This window comes from Apis dorsata, unplaced genomic scaffold, assembly GCF_000469605.1.
Source record: "Apis dorsata unplaced genomic scaffold, Apis dorsata 1.3 scaffold_1182, whole genome shotgun sequence".
NCBI classification, from domain to species: domain Eukaryota; kingdom Metazoa; phylum Arthropoda; class Insecta; order Hymenoptera; family Apidae; genus Apis; species Apis dorsata.
Window position 1 is genome coordinate 16885 of NW_006264279.1, and position 17346 is coordinate 34230.

At 20.2% G+C, this 17346-nt stretch overlaps 5 protein-coding genes across 11 annotated transcripts; 2 read left to right on the forward strand and 3 right to left on the reverse strand.

Moving 5' to 3' along the window:
* Positions 1-8: 8 nt before the first annotated feature.
* On the forward strand, positions 9-2189 carry LOC102677682 (2-(3-amino-3-carboxypropyl)histidine synthase subunit 1). The gene is made up of 4 exons (XM_031514766.1): positions 9-401; positions 564-871; positions 968-1351; positions 1434-2189. The coding sequence occupies exons 1-4, from the start codon at positions 89-91 to the stop codon at positions 1662-1664; spliced, it is 1236 nt and encodes a 411-aa protein (XP_031370626.1). The 5' UTR covers positions 9-88; the 3' UTR covers positions 1665-2189.
* A 207-nt stretch (positions 2190-2396) lies between these two features.
* LOC116186672 (class A basic helix-loop-helix protein 15-like) lies at positions 2397-3655 on the forward strand. Of its 2 annotated transcripts, XM_031514767.1 has the most exons (3): positions 2397-2778; positions 3008-3230; positions 3302-3654. In XM_031514767.1, exons 2-3 carry the CDS (start codon positions 3015-3017, stop codon positions 3533-3535), a joined length of 450 nt encoding a protein of 149 aa, XP_031370627.1. In that variant the 5' UTR covers positions 2397-2778; positions 3008-3014; the 3' UTR covers positions 3536-3654. The 2 variants fall into 2 exon arrangements, with proteins under 2 accessions (XP_031370627.1, XP_031370628.1); XM_031514768.1 differs by lacking the exon at positions 2397-2778 and having other exon boundaries at positions 2955-3230; positions 3302-3655.
* A 760-nt stretch (positions 3656-4415) lies between these two features.
* On the reverse strand, positions 4416-6597 carry LOC102677824 (DNA polymerase delta small subunit-like). Of its 2 annotated transcripts, none has more exons than XM_031514769.1 (6): positions 6417-6597; positions 6025-6329; positions 5685-5904; positions 5376-5610; positions 4701-4993; positions 4416-4577 (listed from the first exon to the last, which is right to left on the reverse strand). In XM_031514769.1, exons 1-6 carry the CDS (start codon positions 6580-6582, stop codon positions 4462-4464), a joined length of 1335 nt encoding a protein of 444 aa, XP_031370629.1. In that variant the 5' UTR covers positions 6583-6597; the 3' UTR covers positions 4416-4461. The 2 variants fall into 2 exon arrangements, with proteins under 2 accessions (XP_031370629.1, XP_006624969.1); XM_006624906.2 differs by having other exon boundaries at positions 4416-4580.
* A 426-nt stretch (positions 6598-7023) lies between these two features.
* On the reverse strand, positions 7024-12701 carry LOC102677952 (probable dihydroxyacetone kinase). Of its 5 annotated transcripts, none has more exons than XM_031514764.1 (17): positions 12540-12701; positions 12287-12449; positions 11902-12126; positions 11645-11833; positions 11327-11568; positions 11220-11258; positions 10955-11152; positions 10753-10875; positions 10438-10695; positions 10213-10270; positions 9183-9330; positions 8927-9032; positions 8504-8775; positions 8306-8418; positions 7899-8228; positions 7556-7790; positions 7024-7475 (listed from the first exon to the last, which is right to left on the reverse strand). In XM_031514764.1, the coding sequence occupies exons 1-17, from the start codon at positions 12681-12683 to the stop codon at positions 7334-7336; spliced, it is 2985 nt and encodes a 994-aa protein (XP_031370624.1). In that variant the 5' UTR covers positions 12684-12701; the 3' UTR covers positions 7024-7333. The 5 variants fall into 5 exon arrangements, with proteins under 5 accessions (XP_031370624.1, XP_031370623.1, XP_031370622.1 ...); XM_031514763.1 differs by having other exon boundaries at positions 11654-11833; positions 11902-12180; XM_031514762.1 differs by having other exon boundaries at positions 8927-9029; positions 11902-12180.
* A 1157-nt stretch (positions 12702-13858) lies between these two features.
* On the reverse strand, positions 13859-15564 carry LOC102678322 (MAPK regulated corepressor interacting protein 2). The gene is made up of 6 exons (XM_006624910.2): positions 15272-15564; positions 15113-15197; positions 14741-14859; positions 14506-14574; positions 14335-14388; positions 13859-14248 (listed from the first exon to the last, which is right to left on the reverse strand). The coding sequence occupies exons 1-6, from the start codon at positions 15321-15323 to the stop codon at positions 14178-14180; spliced, it is 450 nt and encodes a 149-aa protein (XP_006624973.1). The 5' UTR covers positions 15324-15564; the 3' UTR covers positions 13859-14177.
* Positions 15565-17346: the final 1782 nt, after the last annotated feature.

A 17346-nucleotide genomic window follows, 5' to 3' on the forward strand; every position in this document is an offset into this window, starting at 1 on the left:
TATATAAAATATATTCATATAATTAATTAAAAATTTTTAATATAAATTTAAATATAAATTTTTATTTTATAAATAAAAGATTGTAATTATGAGTGAGGAATCTGATTCTGTTGTGATAATTAAAGCAAAATCAGTTCGTAAGATATTTAAAGCTCCAATAAAAATAAATAAAATTCCTGAAGAAATTTTAAATGACCCATTATTAAATGCGGCAATTGTTGCATTACCTTCTAATTATAATTTTGAAATACATAAATCAATATGGAGAATTAAAGAATTGAAAGTGAAAAAAGTTGCATTACAAATGCCTGAAGGACTTTTAATGTATGCTACAACTATAGCTGATATTATAGAAAATTTTACAGGTGCAGAAACTATTATAATGGGAGATGTTACTTATGGTAAGAAATTATATAATAATAAAAAAATAATTTTTAATCTATTGATCTTTTATAAGATATATATATGTAAATATTATGAACATATTATGTAATAATATATATGTAATAATATAATTACAAACTTTATTTTTTTTTTTTATTACAAATTGATAATCAATATAGGAGCATGTTGTATAGATGATTATACTGCGAAAGCATTAGATGCAGATTTTTTAATTCATTATGGACATTCTTGTTTAATACCAATTGATCAAACTGTTGGTATAAAAGTACTTTATATATTTGTTAATATCAAAATTGATACTTCACATTGTATTGAATGTTTACAAACTACATTACCAGTTACAACGAAAATTGGACTTGTAAGTACTATACAATTTGCTGGTGCATTACAAATAATTGCAATGGAAATGAGAAAGAATGGTTATGAAGTATCTACTCCACAAAGTAAACCATTAAGTCCTGGCGAGGTATTAAATTATAAATTCAAATTAAACTCTTTTTTTATTAAAAAATAATTAGATTATAATTTGTATATTATAAGAAAAACTTATTATTACATAAAGATTTTAGGTTGTACAGCACCACAAATTCGATGTGCTGATGTAGTTATTTATATAGGAGATGGCAGATTTCATTTAGAAGCAGCAATGATTGCTAATCCAAAATTACGAGCATTTCGATATGATCCTTATGAAAAGAAATTGACAGAAGAATTTTATAATCATGATCAAATGCTAGAAAATAGATTAACAGCAATTAAATATGCAAAAAATATTAGAAGATTTGGATTGATACTTGGTACTTTAGGAAGACAGGGAAATCTTAATGTTTTGAAGAATTTTGAAAATAAAATTAATTTATTAGGAAAAGAAAATGTTATTATATTGCTTTCAGAAATATTTCCAGATAAAATTAAATTATTTAAGAACATTGATGCTTTCATACAGGTTTATGATTTTTTATTTTCCATATATATAATATATTAATATGATAAATATATATACATATTATATAATTTCTATATTATAGATTGCATGTCCACGATTAAGTATAGATTGGGGAACAGCTTTTGAAAAACCATTTCTTACACCATATGAAGGAGCAGTTGCTTTAAAAATGATAAACTTTAACAATGATAAACCATATCCTATGGATTTCTATGCTTCAACTAGTCTTGGACCATGGACTCCTAATTATAAAGAATCTGAATTAGAAAAACAAATTGACACTTGTTGTGGTAAATGTAAAGATAAAGCATAAATAAAAATCAATTAATGTTTAATTTAATATTATTAAAAAATGTTATTTTTTTATTTAAAACTATATTTTTGTATTATAATTTGATAAAAATTATATTACTATATATATTTATTTATTATTATTCAAAAAGTAATTAATAATAAAATCAGAATTTTAATGATTTTTTTAAACTTTTTCTATGAAGAAGTTATAATAACTTTTTATTATAATTTAATAAAAAAAATATTTGTTATTTTTTGCTTTATTTTTTACGATATATTTTAATATATTTAACTTATATAAAGCATAATTTATATTTAATTAATAATAATTAATAATTTTATGTATCGTATATTTATTATATTTAAGTAATTTCTATTTTATGTAATTTACGATAACATATGATTACAATAATATAGAAAGGCCCGCGTGGGCGAATTACGTCATACGCCCACCTGTAGCCACACATATAAAATCCTCTTTTGATTTGTACAATAGGTGTATAATACAAATATGATTATTATACATTGCATAAATTTCTCTATACTAGAATTTGTAAATTATTGACAAATTTATATTAAAAATCATATTATTTTATTACGTATATCTATACATTTATATAAAAATTCCATTTTTAATTTGTAAATAATGTCGTAAATAAAAAATTATAATTAAGAATATTATTCAATTTTTAATCTTGCTATTATTATATCACTATAAGCAAATTAAAGATATAACTCTTTTTTCAAATAGATATTAAATTATAAACTAATTTTTATATAAATAAATGAAAATTTGAGAAAAATAAATAATTTTTAAAAAATTACTAAGAAAAAGTCACAGGGTAGATGCATAGTTTCCAGGGGTGGAAGGCTGTTTCGGCCGCACCCCGATGGCAGTCGTCATTTCAACGTGGCTCAACAAGTACACGCGGTTGTATATAGTTGATTTAAATATTTGAAAATATATTGTATAATGTAAATTAACTATAATCTTATTTATTAATAAATTGAAAAAAAGCGCAATATACATGCTTTATTAATATTAAAAAATTTAAATATATTTATCATTCTTATATTTTATTTCTTCATTGATCTGTTAATAATAAAACACATAATAAGTATTTTAATAAATTGTAAGTATATAAATATTATTTTAATGTTTCTGTAAATAAAATATCTATTCTATTTAATTTTCATATTAAATATTATTTTTTATATTTATTATTTCTTATAATTAAGTTATTAAATATTATTTATAAAATCATTTTATCAATTATTTATTTAAATTTAATCATTTATTATTAAAGTTTAAAATAATTAATAAAAATAAAAATGATTTCATATAATAATATTTTCAAAAAGGATTTGAATGACATCAAAAGTAATGAACGGGGATAACTGGAATGAAAAATGGCCTAAACAATCACAAGCTAATAAAACAATACGTCGAAATAGTAAGCGAACTGAAAAATTAAAATTATCAAACTCATCTAAAGGAACAACACCTAGAGAAAAAACTCTTAGAAGATTGGAAAGCAACGAGAGGGAAAGAATGAGAATGCATAGTTTGAATGATGCTTTCCAGGTAGATATAGTTATAATAATTTCTAGTAAAAGTACTCCATTCTATGAAAACTTAAATAATTATATTTATAGTCTTTACGTGAAGTAATTCCACATGTATCGAAAGAAAGACGATTATCTAAAATTGAAACTTTAACTTTGGCAAAAAATTATATAGTTGCTCTTACTGATGTAATATGTGCCATGAGAAATGAAGAAAAAGCTATAGATCCACAATCAGAAATTTCTGAATCTCAAGAATCATCAAAAAATATGAATATTTGTCTAAATATGAATATTCCAATTCCTTCAAAATCTTGTAGTTAGGAGAATATAAATATTTATTGAAATCATTATTCTTTGCAAAGAAACAATTCTAAAAACGATTGCAGGTCTCAAAAATAATATAATATATTTCTTAATATTAATAGGAAAAATAATATTGACATAATAAATTATTTTATTTTTATTTATTAAAAATTTATTTTCACATATTTCATTAAATAATTTATAGTAAATCAAAAAATAATAAATTTATATCTAATATTCATCTTATCTATTTTAATTTTACTATTCAGTAATATTAAAGAAATTATAGTGCCAAAAAACATACTCTAAATTTTCGAATAAAATATTGTGTTATATTATTTATAATTTATTTATATATTAAGTTATAATATTAAGAAAAATTAATAGTATGATATAAAAAAATATTTTATTTAAATTATAAATTATATTGTTGATGTATATAGTAATTAAAAATGCTTACACTATAATTTATAATTATGTGTGAATTAAATATTAACAACAATTAATAATTAACAAATATGAACAATTTATAGAATATATAATATTATAATTTGTTAAACGATATTATTTTTCATATATTTATGTATAAAGAAAGAAAAAATAAAAATATATTTTACTTATGTGTTTATTTTTGTTTTTTTGTTTTCATTTCCATAAATAAATAAATACTATGAAAAATTACAATACTAAATAAAATTTAATTTTTAAGAAACTATTACATAAAATATGAAAAAAATCTAAACAAATATCTTTCACTATTCTAAAATATATTTTAAAATCTAAAATCTAAAATTATCTTTCACTAAAAAAATAAATAATATATTTATTATATACAAATTACTCAAAAATCATTTAAGAAAATTGATTTTCTTACATAGATATATTATTATATATTACATTATTGTTCTTTTGTCAATATATTAAAAACCATAAAATATTTTAAATTAATTTACAGTAAAAGATATAGGCCAAGTGTTTAAGTCTTGTAAATCAACTAATACTCCAGTTTGTGTTTTGGAAAATTTTGGAATACAAATTAATCTTATTGTTTGTCCTTCTTCTGCTGTAAACATATTTTATTTTACTAAAATTATTTTTTTATAATAAACATAAAAATAAGTATATAATAAAAATACAAAAATATAATAATAAAGATAATATAATATAAAAGACATAAACTTACCAGTATATATTTTAGTATCATATTTATCCATATTACCAACAAAGTATATATCAGGACATTCTGTTATAATAAATGGATCAATTTTGCTAGATGAATAAGTTGGAGTAGTATCTGGTGCAGTTGGTGCATAATGACACCAGAGTAAAGTACGTTCTAACCATATTAAAGGTGAAATATCAACAAGTCCAGCGATTTTCATAATATCCATAATAGGTTGGCCACTGGATCCAGCTATAATGCGAGAGTTTATACTACCAACCCATGGATTAGTAACTCCATAAAAACTTTTAAACCTATCATATCATATATATGTCAATAATTTGTATCTATTTAATATATTACTATATATTATATATTATATATTACTATATATTTTCATAGTTATCTTAAAAACAATACCATTAATCATTCCATAGCAATAAAATTATATTAATATATATAAATCAAAAATCCATATTGCTTCTATATCATCAATGGAGATAAGTATATACATATTTGTAAAATGAAAATAAAATCAAAAATAAGAAATCAAATGTCATGAAAATCAAATAAAATATTTTAATCTTCAATTTTATATATATTATATATATACACAAAAAAAGGAGACAAATATAACATTATTTCTATATATGATTTATAGCAATGTTTTTGTATTAATTAATAAGATTATATTACCTGGAACATTCTGGTAAAATACATGGATGAAATGGTTGCTGAGGTAATCTATGACATGTTGGGTCAAATTCTCCAGGCATTAATAATATAGGGCAACACTGTGCTATAGAATGAAGAAAATTATCCAATTTATGTGTTACATTTGCAGTTTCTTTAAATATAGCTTCATTATGTAACTTAGTTTCAAAATAATTTTTGTAACTGTATGTCTCTATAGATCCTCTTATACTATTTCCTATATTAAAATATTGTTTATTCTTTATTACAAATATTATTTTCATTAACATATATTAAATATATTAAATATACCTGCTATAATAATACACACAATAGAAGCCACTTCTTTATGAACTTCCTCACAGCCAATCATTCCAGTAATCCATTCAAATAATAAATTTATACTTAACGACTGTAAATTATTTGCTAAATCTAAACCAGAAATGATCAAAATTTTTCCTAGTTTTTCTAGTGGTTGAGAATTAAAGATTGATAATTTCGGGCAACATCCTGGAAAACACCAATCTGTTACCTGTAATTAATGTATTTTATAAACAAAATATCTATTATATCTCAAATAATTTTTAATTTGTAATTATATCTATTTTGTAATTTTTATTATTTCTGTAAATTATATAAAAGTAATATTTACTAAAAATGCACCATTTTCCAATTCATGACCACATACAGCGCAAACTATACCAGTGACTATATTTTGAATATTTTTATGAATCCCAACCAATTTAATGCGTAATGTTTCATCTTCTAAATATAATATATCTTTAAATGATGCATAATTTGTTCTAGTTGGTTGAGGTATTAATTGAAGTTCTTTACTAAGTTCATTTAATATTGATGGTCTTAATTCTTGATGTTTATACAAAGTACCTATTATGACACAAGTATTATTTTGATTTCTTTCACAAAGTTGTGATAATGAAACTATTTCATAATGCGCTAAAATAAAATATTAAGAATTAGAAAATATAACAATATAAATATAACCTAAACCAATAATAAATATAACCTTTATAAAATATTTACCCCATTTAATTTTTACTTTTTGTAAAATGTGATTTTTCAATGCTTTTAATCTTGCATTATAAATGTTACAATATTGTTGTTTAGAACATTGTGTAAAAATTTCAAATTTTTTAAAGTCATCGAATTTAAATAACTTGCGATTGTATTTAAATTGTGGAACTTCCATTTTAGATTTTTATTAAATGTTTCGAATGATGTATAAATTTATTAATAAATTCAATATATTAACAAGTATTAATTAATATTAAATAATTATAAAATAAAATTATAATTAAACATAAAAAACAAATTTAATTTTTTTTTTAAATCATTGTATAGTATCAAAAAAGATATTTTTATTTTATTATTAAAGCAAAATATTAAATGTGTATATTAAATAGATCAAATATATTTTCTAAAAATTTAGATTGAAATGTAAAAAATTGAAATTAGAAAAATTTATTAAATTTAAATAATAATTTAAATTACATATAAACAAAAGTATTAATTAATAACTTTTATTTAAATATTATTATATTATTTATATAATTATATATTATTTATATAATTTATATAATTAAATTTATGTAAACTAAAGGATTATTACTATAAAAAGAAAAACATTTACTTACTTTTTAAAATTAAACAATTTTTATATATAAAGTTTATTTTTACATCAATGTTATCAAAAAATTTTATGTAAATATATTATTTTATAAAAGTGGATACCAAATCTTAAATACTAATAATGCATATCAGGCAATTTATTTTACACTAATATCAATACTTATTATGTATTGATTATAATATAAATAAAATGTGATGCACAACCTTGAATACATAAATATTGCATGAGCCAATAAAAGAATACCTTACATTTTAAATTAGATACTATCCAATATTCTACAATACATAAAATATTGCAAATTAATTAAAAATTATGCAGGATTTGGTGGCAAGCCCATTGACCAAGTATCTAACAACTTCTTATCATGAGGACCAGCACCTAAACTAAGCATAAGACCAGAAAGATCTCCATTATGACCACGTCCTCGCATGGCATGAACTACTTTGGCAATACTACAATTAAAATGAAAAATTTTTTTTAATTTAAAAAATCAATTATTCAATATTAATATAAAATATGCATGTAATTATACTTTGCCCATTCTTCTTGTAATGCAGCAAAATGTGCTTTCAGGGCAGAATTTCCAAGTTTCTCATTTTCAAGTGATTTTTCAATTTTTGTTAATAATGTTGGTAACTTTAGTGGTAATGTACCTGCCCATCTGACGATATGTGAATTTGAATTTTCAACTTTATGTTCATCAGCAACAATATCTAATCTACATACATTTACACAAGGTAAAGGCACAGCTACTGATGTATCAACACCTAGAATAAAATTATTTATAAAATATTTGATATAATAGCTATTATAATTTATAATATATATTATAATATATATTATAATTTAATATTTTTCTAAGCATATATAAGTACCAATAAAGTTACACTTATTAGGATCCATATATTCTGTTGCATGAGTTTTGACTCTTCTACATGCACGTGGAATAAGAGAACTAAGACCATATAAAGATTCCAATCTTTGAATATTCGGACCTCTTACTAAAATTTGAACACCTGTTAAACTAGAATATAAAAGTTGCCTAAATTGATCTTTTCCTAATACAGCTCTTAAATCTTTAAGTATCAATGTAGTGGGTTTTCCTAAAACTTCTGAAAATTCAAGTGTTGTTTCTGATTCATTTGAGTTTAAGGTTAAATTTATAGGTAATTTAGCATTTACTAAAGTAAATCCATCTTCAGTTTCTAAAAAATAAGAAATACAATTTCATATAAAATATGCACATTTATTTTTTCTTATAAATATATTATTTTATACTAACCAATCTGATGTTCCAAGTTATAATTCAATTCATCATCTAATAAGTTCATAGGAAAAATTTCTATGAAATGTCTTGCTCCTGCACTAAGAATCCATACCAACCACATGTGGATTCTAATTTGATTTTAATTTATTAGTATCTTTTTAAGTATTACATATTTATATATATATAAAGAAAACTATAAAACATAAAACAAACCTTATAAAAACATGTTTTTCATTGGTTATATCACTAAAAGTTCTAGGCTGTTTGTTGGAATTATTATATGATCCTGATCCATTATTAGTTGATAAACGAACAATTCTTTGTGGGCATTCTGCTTCTTCTGCATTATACTTTTTTTCAGCAAAATCTTGTAATTCCCGAATTACTTCCTTTAAATTATCAACTAAAAAGGGCCACATATTTAATAGAAACTGTTTATCTCTCATAAAAACAATAAAACTGCACCATTTACGAAAACCTCTTGCCTAAAAATAAATAAAAAGAGAAACAAAATTTCTTAACAATAATGAAATTTTTTTGATTTCCTCTCTATTGATTTAAAATTGTAATTAATGATATGATTTGAATAATTTATTGTAATAGCTACCAAACATGCTTTTTCGTTGCATAATTCACCTGGGCATCTTTTAATGTAAATGTATGACTTAAAACATGCCCCCTATATTCATCTCCAAAGTAGCAAACACCTTCTTTACCCGGATGTACTTCACAACTTAAGCTCCTTAAATAATTAAAATAAAAATATAATTTTTTAATTTATACACAATTAAATTTTATCTGTATTTATATTAATAAAAGAATAAAATAAAAAATTATTTTATTATTTTATTATTATTTTAAAATTATTTTATTCATTTTACAATTACTATACCTAAAGCATGCATGCTTTAGCAAACACCAAATATCTTGAGTTAACGATTGTTGAGCAGAAAGAAATGATGTTCTAGTTTCATGTTCATTGCTTAAATATTTCACATTTCCAATACTTTGACATCCTTCACATTCATATTGTCCATCTTCCATAATATTTTGATTTCGTTTTAATATTTCTTTTGGTCCATAAAATTTTAATTTTTCTGTATTTTGATTGTCATAATTACGATAGGTTTGAGTAGTAAATATCACTTTAGGTCCGTGTGATTCACAAAAAATACATAAAGCAATCACAGCATTCATTGTTAATATTATTTTTTCTTGTATGAATATTACAAATTTACTGCTCATATATTTTCATATCTTTATTATTATTATCATTTTATAAACGCATATATTTCATATTTATATATACGTATGTATGTATAAATAATATAATATTTTCATAAAATTTAAATAAAATATTTAAATATTATACATATCTAATATTTAAAAAGTAGAAATTATAATTTTAAACCTAACCTCTATTCGTATGATATCAGCTATAAAATTTTTATAATATAAAAATATCAATATGTTATTTATTAATTTTTAGCTCACGTTTTAAAAATGAAGTAATTAATTTTTTTTAGCTTTTTCACGTGATAAGACAAAAATGAAGAGAAGCCAGGAACACGTGACATTATGATAGTCTCTTATACATATCTAAACAGACATTTCATTCGTTTATACAAAGAATATTCACGCATACATTTATAGATTTCGTATATGCAAATAAAAAAAAATATATATATTTACATAATGTAATAAATTGCTTTTTGTATAAGAATGTAATATATAATACCATTTAATATCAATTATTTTTTTTTTAATTTATTAATTCATTTAACATTAACATAATTAATAGCAAAAACAATACATATAAAAAATATACCTATTATATATTTATATTATAACATAGATTATAATGAATAAGATATATAATATAAATTATTTTGTATTATTATAAATTAATTTTAATTTAGTACCTTCATATGCAGCTCTCATCCATATTCCTATTGCATGTGCTTGAGGATACTTAAATTCCTAAAATTTAAATAATTTTTATTTTCTTCTACTATTAAATTTTAATTATAATATATATTATTTTAATTAAAATATATATATATCATAACTAAAATTTAATAATAGAGGAAAATATATATATATATCATTAAATTTATAAAACAATATAATATTTCATTTTTATTTACATGAAAAGAATGTGTATGTAAAACATTTGTATTAAAATTTTCTGCAGCTTTTACAGCTACTCCAAATGCATCAAGAGGATCCATATTTTTACTTAATGCATTTTCTAAGTCTATTTGTATTGTTATTAAAATAGTTAATAGAATATCATTATTTATGGAAGATATTTTAATTTGTTCCAATGCTTTATTTGCAATAGTTAATACATGTAACCACATGTCTACTGTTATTTCTTTGCTATTTTGATATTTTGAAAAAGCCTAAAAAATGTTATATATTTGAAATGTTAACTAACAATATAACAAATTATATCTTACTTTAGCAACATTGTAAAAAAAATAAGAATATAATACTCCTTGTAAACCACCAACTGTTTTTTGAATAATATGACTAATTTGTGTAAATATTATATATAAATTTGTTCCTGATATTTTATTTTTCTGTAAAATATATTATTTAAGATTTCATATATATGTATATTTTATTTATTTTTTTTTATATATATATTTAGTCTTAAACCTGAATATCATTTTGTATAGCTTTAGCTCCACGTGCAAGACTTGTACCATAATCTCCATATTCTTTATCCATTTTATTTAATTGTTCTGTACATACTATTATTGCTTCACATGCCATTGAAATAATTGATAAAAATGCTTGACCAGTTTCATAATTCATTGTTGGTCCTTGTAAATTTAAATCATACCAATTGATATTCTGTTTTAAAATTTGATTTATTTATTATATTTATCATAATTTCAAAATTAAGATTATAATAAATTACCTTATTGTATTTTCTTGATGTAATTATTTTTTTCTTATTCTAAAAATCAATTTTAGTATTAAATTATAAAATATAATGTAAATTAATTTCTTTTTATATTATATTACCTCCTCAATTTTTATTACTTCTGTAATTAATACTTTTGGCCAAGCAGATATAGGTGTTGGAAAATCTAAATATTTAATTAAATCTGTAGTAAGTGAGAGATTTAACAAACAGATATGAAAACCATTATAATTTGAATATGTTGTAAATTCTTTCACATATATTCTTTTTATTTTTAATTTATTTATTTCTATTTGTTGCAAAAATTCTAAGATAAATATATTTCCTTGTATTTGACTACAACCTAAGAAATTTAAAAACATTTAAAAATTTAATCAGTTTTAATATAAATGAAAAGATATTTAATTTCATAATGATACCAAAGTTACTTATTAGAATTGCAATTTCATGACCAGTACAAAATGTTTTGGTTTTATGTATACTTTTCTTAGTACAATCCTGTAATGTTTTATTTAATATATTTATTAATGGTTTAAGTATTTGTTTAACTATATTTGAAAGTATATTCAATTTATATTCTTCATGAATTATATTTTGAAAATACATTTCTGTAAAATATAATTTTTTTATATATTATGTATATATTAAATAATTTAATTTTTTTAAATTTTGTAACCTGCTTTCAAACATAGGATTTCTCCATTGTTTGCAACAGAATTGCAAAGAGAATAAATTTCATCTATATTTTTTCCTTCTTCCGACATAGCTCCAGCTATTTTATATATAAAAAGTATAGGCAAAATATCATTTTCTTTAATAGTATTATTGACATAATGTGATATATTATTATTTACTATTATTAATTTAATAATATATCCTTTAACTTCTGCATGTAATTTAGCTAAGGTAAAATTTATAGAATATTCAACATCATTTTGAATAATTAATAATATACCTATATATAAATATTTTAATTAATTATTATTATTATAAAATATTTTATTAATATATATTTTGTAAATATTATTATGAAATAAAATTATATTCATATATTTTATTACCTGAAGGATGATCAGATTCAATTTCTGCAATAACTCTCAATATGTTATTAATTGAAGGTCCAGAAAAAGTATTGCCTAAAATTGCAGCTGTTAACATTCCAGGACCTACAAATCTTGGATATAATAATTCATTTTCAACTCTACCACCAGATATTAATTTGACCTATTATTATTTTAATTTGACTTATTATTCTGTGTTGTATTATTCTATATTTAAAATAATATTTTCATTTTATTCCAACAAATTACTTACTTTCCCAATCATATTTACATAATCTTTACGTAAAATTGCATTACAATCTTCTAATACAATTAAATCATTATGTATCTTTGCTATTCCCATAAGACTTTTATTAATTATTGTATCAAAATAATCATAATCTTTTAATTCACACATTTTTATGTACAAAAATATATAAATAGTTTAAATCTAAATAAATATTAACAATTATAATAAAAATATAATTTGTATTTTTAATATTTATTCTAATTATTTTATATATATTTATTAATTAAAGAATTAAAGAATTAAATTAAATAGATAACCTATTAATTTATTTATTTTGAGACGAATATAATTTAAATTGTCTTAAAAAATATTTTATTTTTTTAAATTTTTTATTCAAAATAAAATTATTTACTATTATTATTTTAATAAAAAAAATCAATTTATTTAATCTTTATAAATTTAAATATAGACACATAAGCAAAAACTTGCACAGTCAATATATATTATCTGCTTTATGTTTTATTTAGTGAAATTTATTTAAGTAATAATAAAATAAATCATAATCAATATAAAGATGCATTTATTTATAATTACTTAATTCAACCATAAGTGGCTAAATATTGCACTACATATTTTGACTACTTTTGCAAACTCTACTTTTTTGAAATATCAAAGTTTCATATTAAATTTATTAAAGTTTACCAAAGTTTAATTAAAATTAAACCAGAAAAATGAAATAAAACTTAGATATGAAATCTTAAAAAGCAAAGCTTGCAAATACATTACTGACAAACTTTATCTTGTCTTATAATCATGTAATAATCTTAAATGTTATCAGTCTACAAAGTTATACTAAAATTTGCTTAAAAGTATTTAGATACAGTTGTCATAACAATATCAGCAATGTATTCATGCATTCACACAAACGATGCATGTAATATTTACATCATTCTATGATTAAAAATTCATTATTTTCACACTGCATTCATACTACGCAGGAAGTTTTATGTATACTTAACCTATTTGATATATATTTATGAGTTGTATACTTTTACCTGCATTATTTTAGAAACCTACAAAAGAAAATAGCAATCGTATTTTGTATCACATTAATTTTATAATTTAAATTTGGATACTTTATATTTAAATGAAATTTCTGTACACTTTGATTAAAATTTTAAAAAAGTATATAAACATGAAATAACAATAAAGAATTATGTAATTTTTATATTACATATTTAAGAAATTTATTGATAATTGTTCATATTGAATTCATGCAAATCATTAAAAATGTGAATATTAAAAAAAATATTCAAAAAAATTTATATATTCATGTACATAAAATTTCTAATATATAAATTTAATTTTAAAAAGTTGTATGATTGTGTACATATATAATAAAAAGTTACAATTTTACAAAAACAATATACATGTATACAATTCATTATAACAAATACAATATGTATGAATTATATAACAATTCAAATTCACTAATTGTGATATCCAACAAATTAGGTTTGTTTCTAATTCTCAGATTTAATTCTACACAATTATTCACTGGTTCTTAGATTACTTTTAAAACACAAAACAGGCTAATGTTTAGCACTGTTTATCATTCTGTACTACTTTGAGATATCTTCAACTTATAAATTTCTCCTTTTTTCAAAGTGATTTTGTGATATTATTAAATAATCGTTTACCCCACCATGATTCCAAATCAAATGGTTTAAAATCTAAAACATAATTGTTATAGGCTATCTTGATCATATAATTTTTCTTAAACAAAAACAAATGTTTATTTGTTTAAATATTAAATTACCTTGAAGAGTATCATTTGGTTCACCATCATTGTAATATACTATAGTGTTAGGACCTGAAATTGATAAAATATTTTTATTCAATTATATATATATATATATCTAATGCTTAAAAAAATAAATAATAATTGAACATTTATATAATTCATTTTAATTAAATATAAAAGACTTACTGGAAGGTTCTGAACAATCTGAACCATCAGAAGATTCACTTCTTTGTCGTGTGTTGACTTGATTCCATGCTGATAAATAAAAATTATAATTATATTATTAATATAATATCAATATTATATTTTATGCAATAAATATTTATTTCTTTTATATGAATATTTTTCTTATACATATTTTTTATATATTATGAAATTAAAATTTATATTTTATGAATAAATATAAATCTTTTCAACCTACATTCATAAACAAATTTAATAAGTTCTTCATGTTGAGGAGTGATAACTTCTTGCATTTGATGTCTCTGTGAACTGAATTTAGATTTCCCATTCATGTGAAAGACTGGTTTTGGCACATGGCTATGAAATAAATATTAATATATGTTAATATAACATATATAATGTTAACATAAAAAAATATTCTGTAGTTAGAATATTTTCAAAGCATAATAGTTATATAGAATATTTTATTTTTGAATCATTGGAAATATAACATAAAAATTACACGTGCTTATTTTGAATTTAGAATTATGAATTGCGTAATGCCGAAATATTGGAGTTACAAAAGAAAAGAAAAGAAAAATAGCAAGCTTAAGATGTATTAAAGTATTACCGGGTGATCTCATGATCATCATCAGGATCTGCTTTCCTTGTTAAATCACGTAAAGTTTCCAACCTTTCAAGATTTTGACTAATTCCTAAAGAATTATAATAATTTAACGAAATTAACATTATGAATGTTTATAAATAAAATTAAATATTCTTCAAGTACCTCTTCGTGTCTTAGCGACTATCTTGCTAGGTCCTTTTGATACAGTGTACATGTTTCTTATGAGAGAAATACAACAATAACTTCGAATTATATTTGCGATAATAGATCATCCGAGATTAATCTTAAAATCTTAGTTTAGAATTAAGTAAATTACTATATAACTCTAACTAGAACTGATTAGACCAACCGCACAGATTGAAATGATCAGCGTGAAATACACGATGAATAAACCACGTGATCTCAACTTGTGCTATTGCATTAATATGTATATATAAGTAATATTTATGGATGTATATGAACATATACTAATTCAATAGTCCAAATCAATTCGATTTTTAATTTAAATTTTTCATTCGAAGATTTTTCCATTGTGAATGATAAAAAATAATTTATACATATTATAGATATTCATAAAGAAAAATTAATTATTTTTAATATTAATATTATTTTATTATAAAACAGTTCATTTGATTTGATTATATAATTATATTTAATAAGAAGATAAATTTATTTGAAAAATAGGAATCTAAATATCAAAGATAAGATTTTTTCATTTATCTTTCTATTATATTTAATAATTTACATGTAAATATCGAAATAATTTAAAATATTAAAATATTATCAATAAAAATACTATACTAAAATTTATGTAAAATATAATATAGATTAAATAACATAAATAAATTTTACATTAATTTTCGAATTCTTATATTATAATTTTATTTATGTTTTATTATGTTTTATATATATTTATTCCTAATTTCAAGGATTGGAATTTTCTGATATAATTATCCATATGTTAGAATATTAGAAAAGTTTATTATAAAATGAAAAAATCATATATAATTTTAAACAATTATTATAATTTTCTAGCATAAAGAAATTATTGAAAATATAAAATTAATTTTCCTACAATATCCAATAATCATAATAATTGCATAAAATATAAGAAAATTTCTTATGATTATAAAAATTATATAGAAATTGATTACAGTTGATTAAGATTATTAAATACAATTTATATAAATAAACAAATTTAATTGTTAATTTCAAATATCTACTTGAGATATTTTTAAATATTTTATCTATTCTAGAATAAAAGTATTAATATATTTAGTGCTGTGTTGCACTATTTGTCAAAAGTAATCTATTTTTAGTAAAAATATTTTACTATTTGATATTAAAGTAAAATATTCATTGGTAGAAGGATGCAATACATAATAATTTTATAAAATTAAACATTTAAATATAGTTTTATAATGGTTTATCACATTTTTAAAATTATTATAAAGAACTTTAATTCTTATCATAAAGCTTAATGAATTTGCTTTTTTTAAAAATAAAGCTATAATTTACAAATCATAAATCACAAACATAAAATATACATAATGTTCCTTATTACCAATGATATATTCCTATAATATAATTTTAGAATATATTAATTATCTGTAATATCAGTACACAATTATAATATAATAATAATGCTATTAATAAATTTCTATTATTCTAAGATAATAATACTTATAAAAATCAAAATTACTACTAATAATGAATATATCATGAATACATATTTATACAGAATATTAATTAAAATTAAGATATAAATTTAAAAATATTTCCATCTATAGCTTAATAAAGTCAATTACATAATGAAATATTCATTTCTTTTCATTCACATTTAAATTTTTTTAAATATAATAAATTTGCAAATTTGAAAAATGCAACTGCATAAATTAATAATTCTTATATAGTTCCAAGGCATGAGATCACACATTGTATTATATATTAATATTATATTATTAATAATATAATAATATTAATATTATTTTGCTTACAATGTGCTTTTTATATACAAATAATATAAGATATAATTCCTACTTCTGTATTATGTAATATTTACGCGCAACGATTATTTTAAAATAAATTATTCATTGTTATTAAATTTTTACAACTTAATAAAATGCTAATTTATGATCATTTAGTATCAATTATATTCTTAAGTACAAAGAAGCGCAAAGCATTTTATTTTTCTTTATTTTTCTTTGTATAGTATTTTTTTTTTTTTTTTTAATTTA

Bases quoted from the DNA above. Each gene is read 5' to 3' on its own strand.
- LOC102677682 (XM_031514766.1), top strand. From the start codon at position 89: ATGAGTGAGGAATCTGATTCTGTTGTGATAATTAAAGCAAAATCAGTT. The intron at 402-563 runs GTAAGAAATTAT...TAATCAATATAG, and splicing joins AATGGGAGATGTTACTTATG to GAGCATGTTGTATAGATGAT. The intron at 1,352-1,433 runs GTTTATGATTTT...TCTATATTATAG, and splicing joins ACATTGATGCTTTCATACAG to ATTGCATGTCCACGATTAAG.
- LOC102677824 (XM_006624906.2), bottom strand. From the start codon at position 6,582: ATGGAAGTTCCACAATTTAAATACAATCGCAAGTTATTTAAATTCGAT. The intron at 6,330-6,416 runs GTAAATATTTTA...ATTTTATTTTAG, and splicing joins AAAAGTAAAAATTAAATGGG to CGCATTATGAAATAGTTTCA. The intron at 4,994-5,375 runs GTAATATAATCT...ATGATATGATAG, and splicing joins ATTTTACCAGAATGTTCCAG to GTTTAAAAGTTTTTATGGAG.
- LOC102677952 (XM_006624907.2), bottom strand. From the start codon at position 12,683: ATGTGTGAATTAAAAGATTATGATTATTTTGATACAATAATTAATAAA. The intron at 12,181-12,286 runs GTAATAAAATAT...ATTTATATATAG, and splicing joins TGAATCTGATCATCCTTCAG to GTATATTATTAATTATTCAA. The intron at 8,229-8,305 runs GTTAGTATAAAA...CTTATTTTTTAG, and splicing joins TAACTTGGAACATCAGATTG to AAACTGAAGATGGATTTACT.
- LOC116186672 (XM_031514767.1), top strand. From the start codon at position 3,015: ATGACATCAAAAGTAATGAACGGGGATAACTGGAATGAAAAATGGCCT. The intron at 3,231-3,301 runs GTAGATATAGTT...TTATATTTATAG, and splicing joins GTTTGAATGATGCTTTCCAG to TCTTTACGTGAAGTAATTCC.
- LOC102678322 (XM_006624910.2), bottom strand. From the start codon at position 15,323: ATGTACACTGTATCAAAAGGACCTAGCAAGATAGTCGCTAAGACACGA. The intron at 14,575-14,740 runs GTAGGTTGAAAA...TTTATTTATCAG, and splicing joins TATTAAATTTGTTTATGAAT to CATGGAATCAAGTCAACACA. The intron at 14,249-14,334 runs GTAATTTAATAT...ATTATGTTTTAG, and splicing joins ACCAAATGATACTCTTCAAG to ATTTTAAACCATTTGATTTG.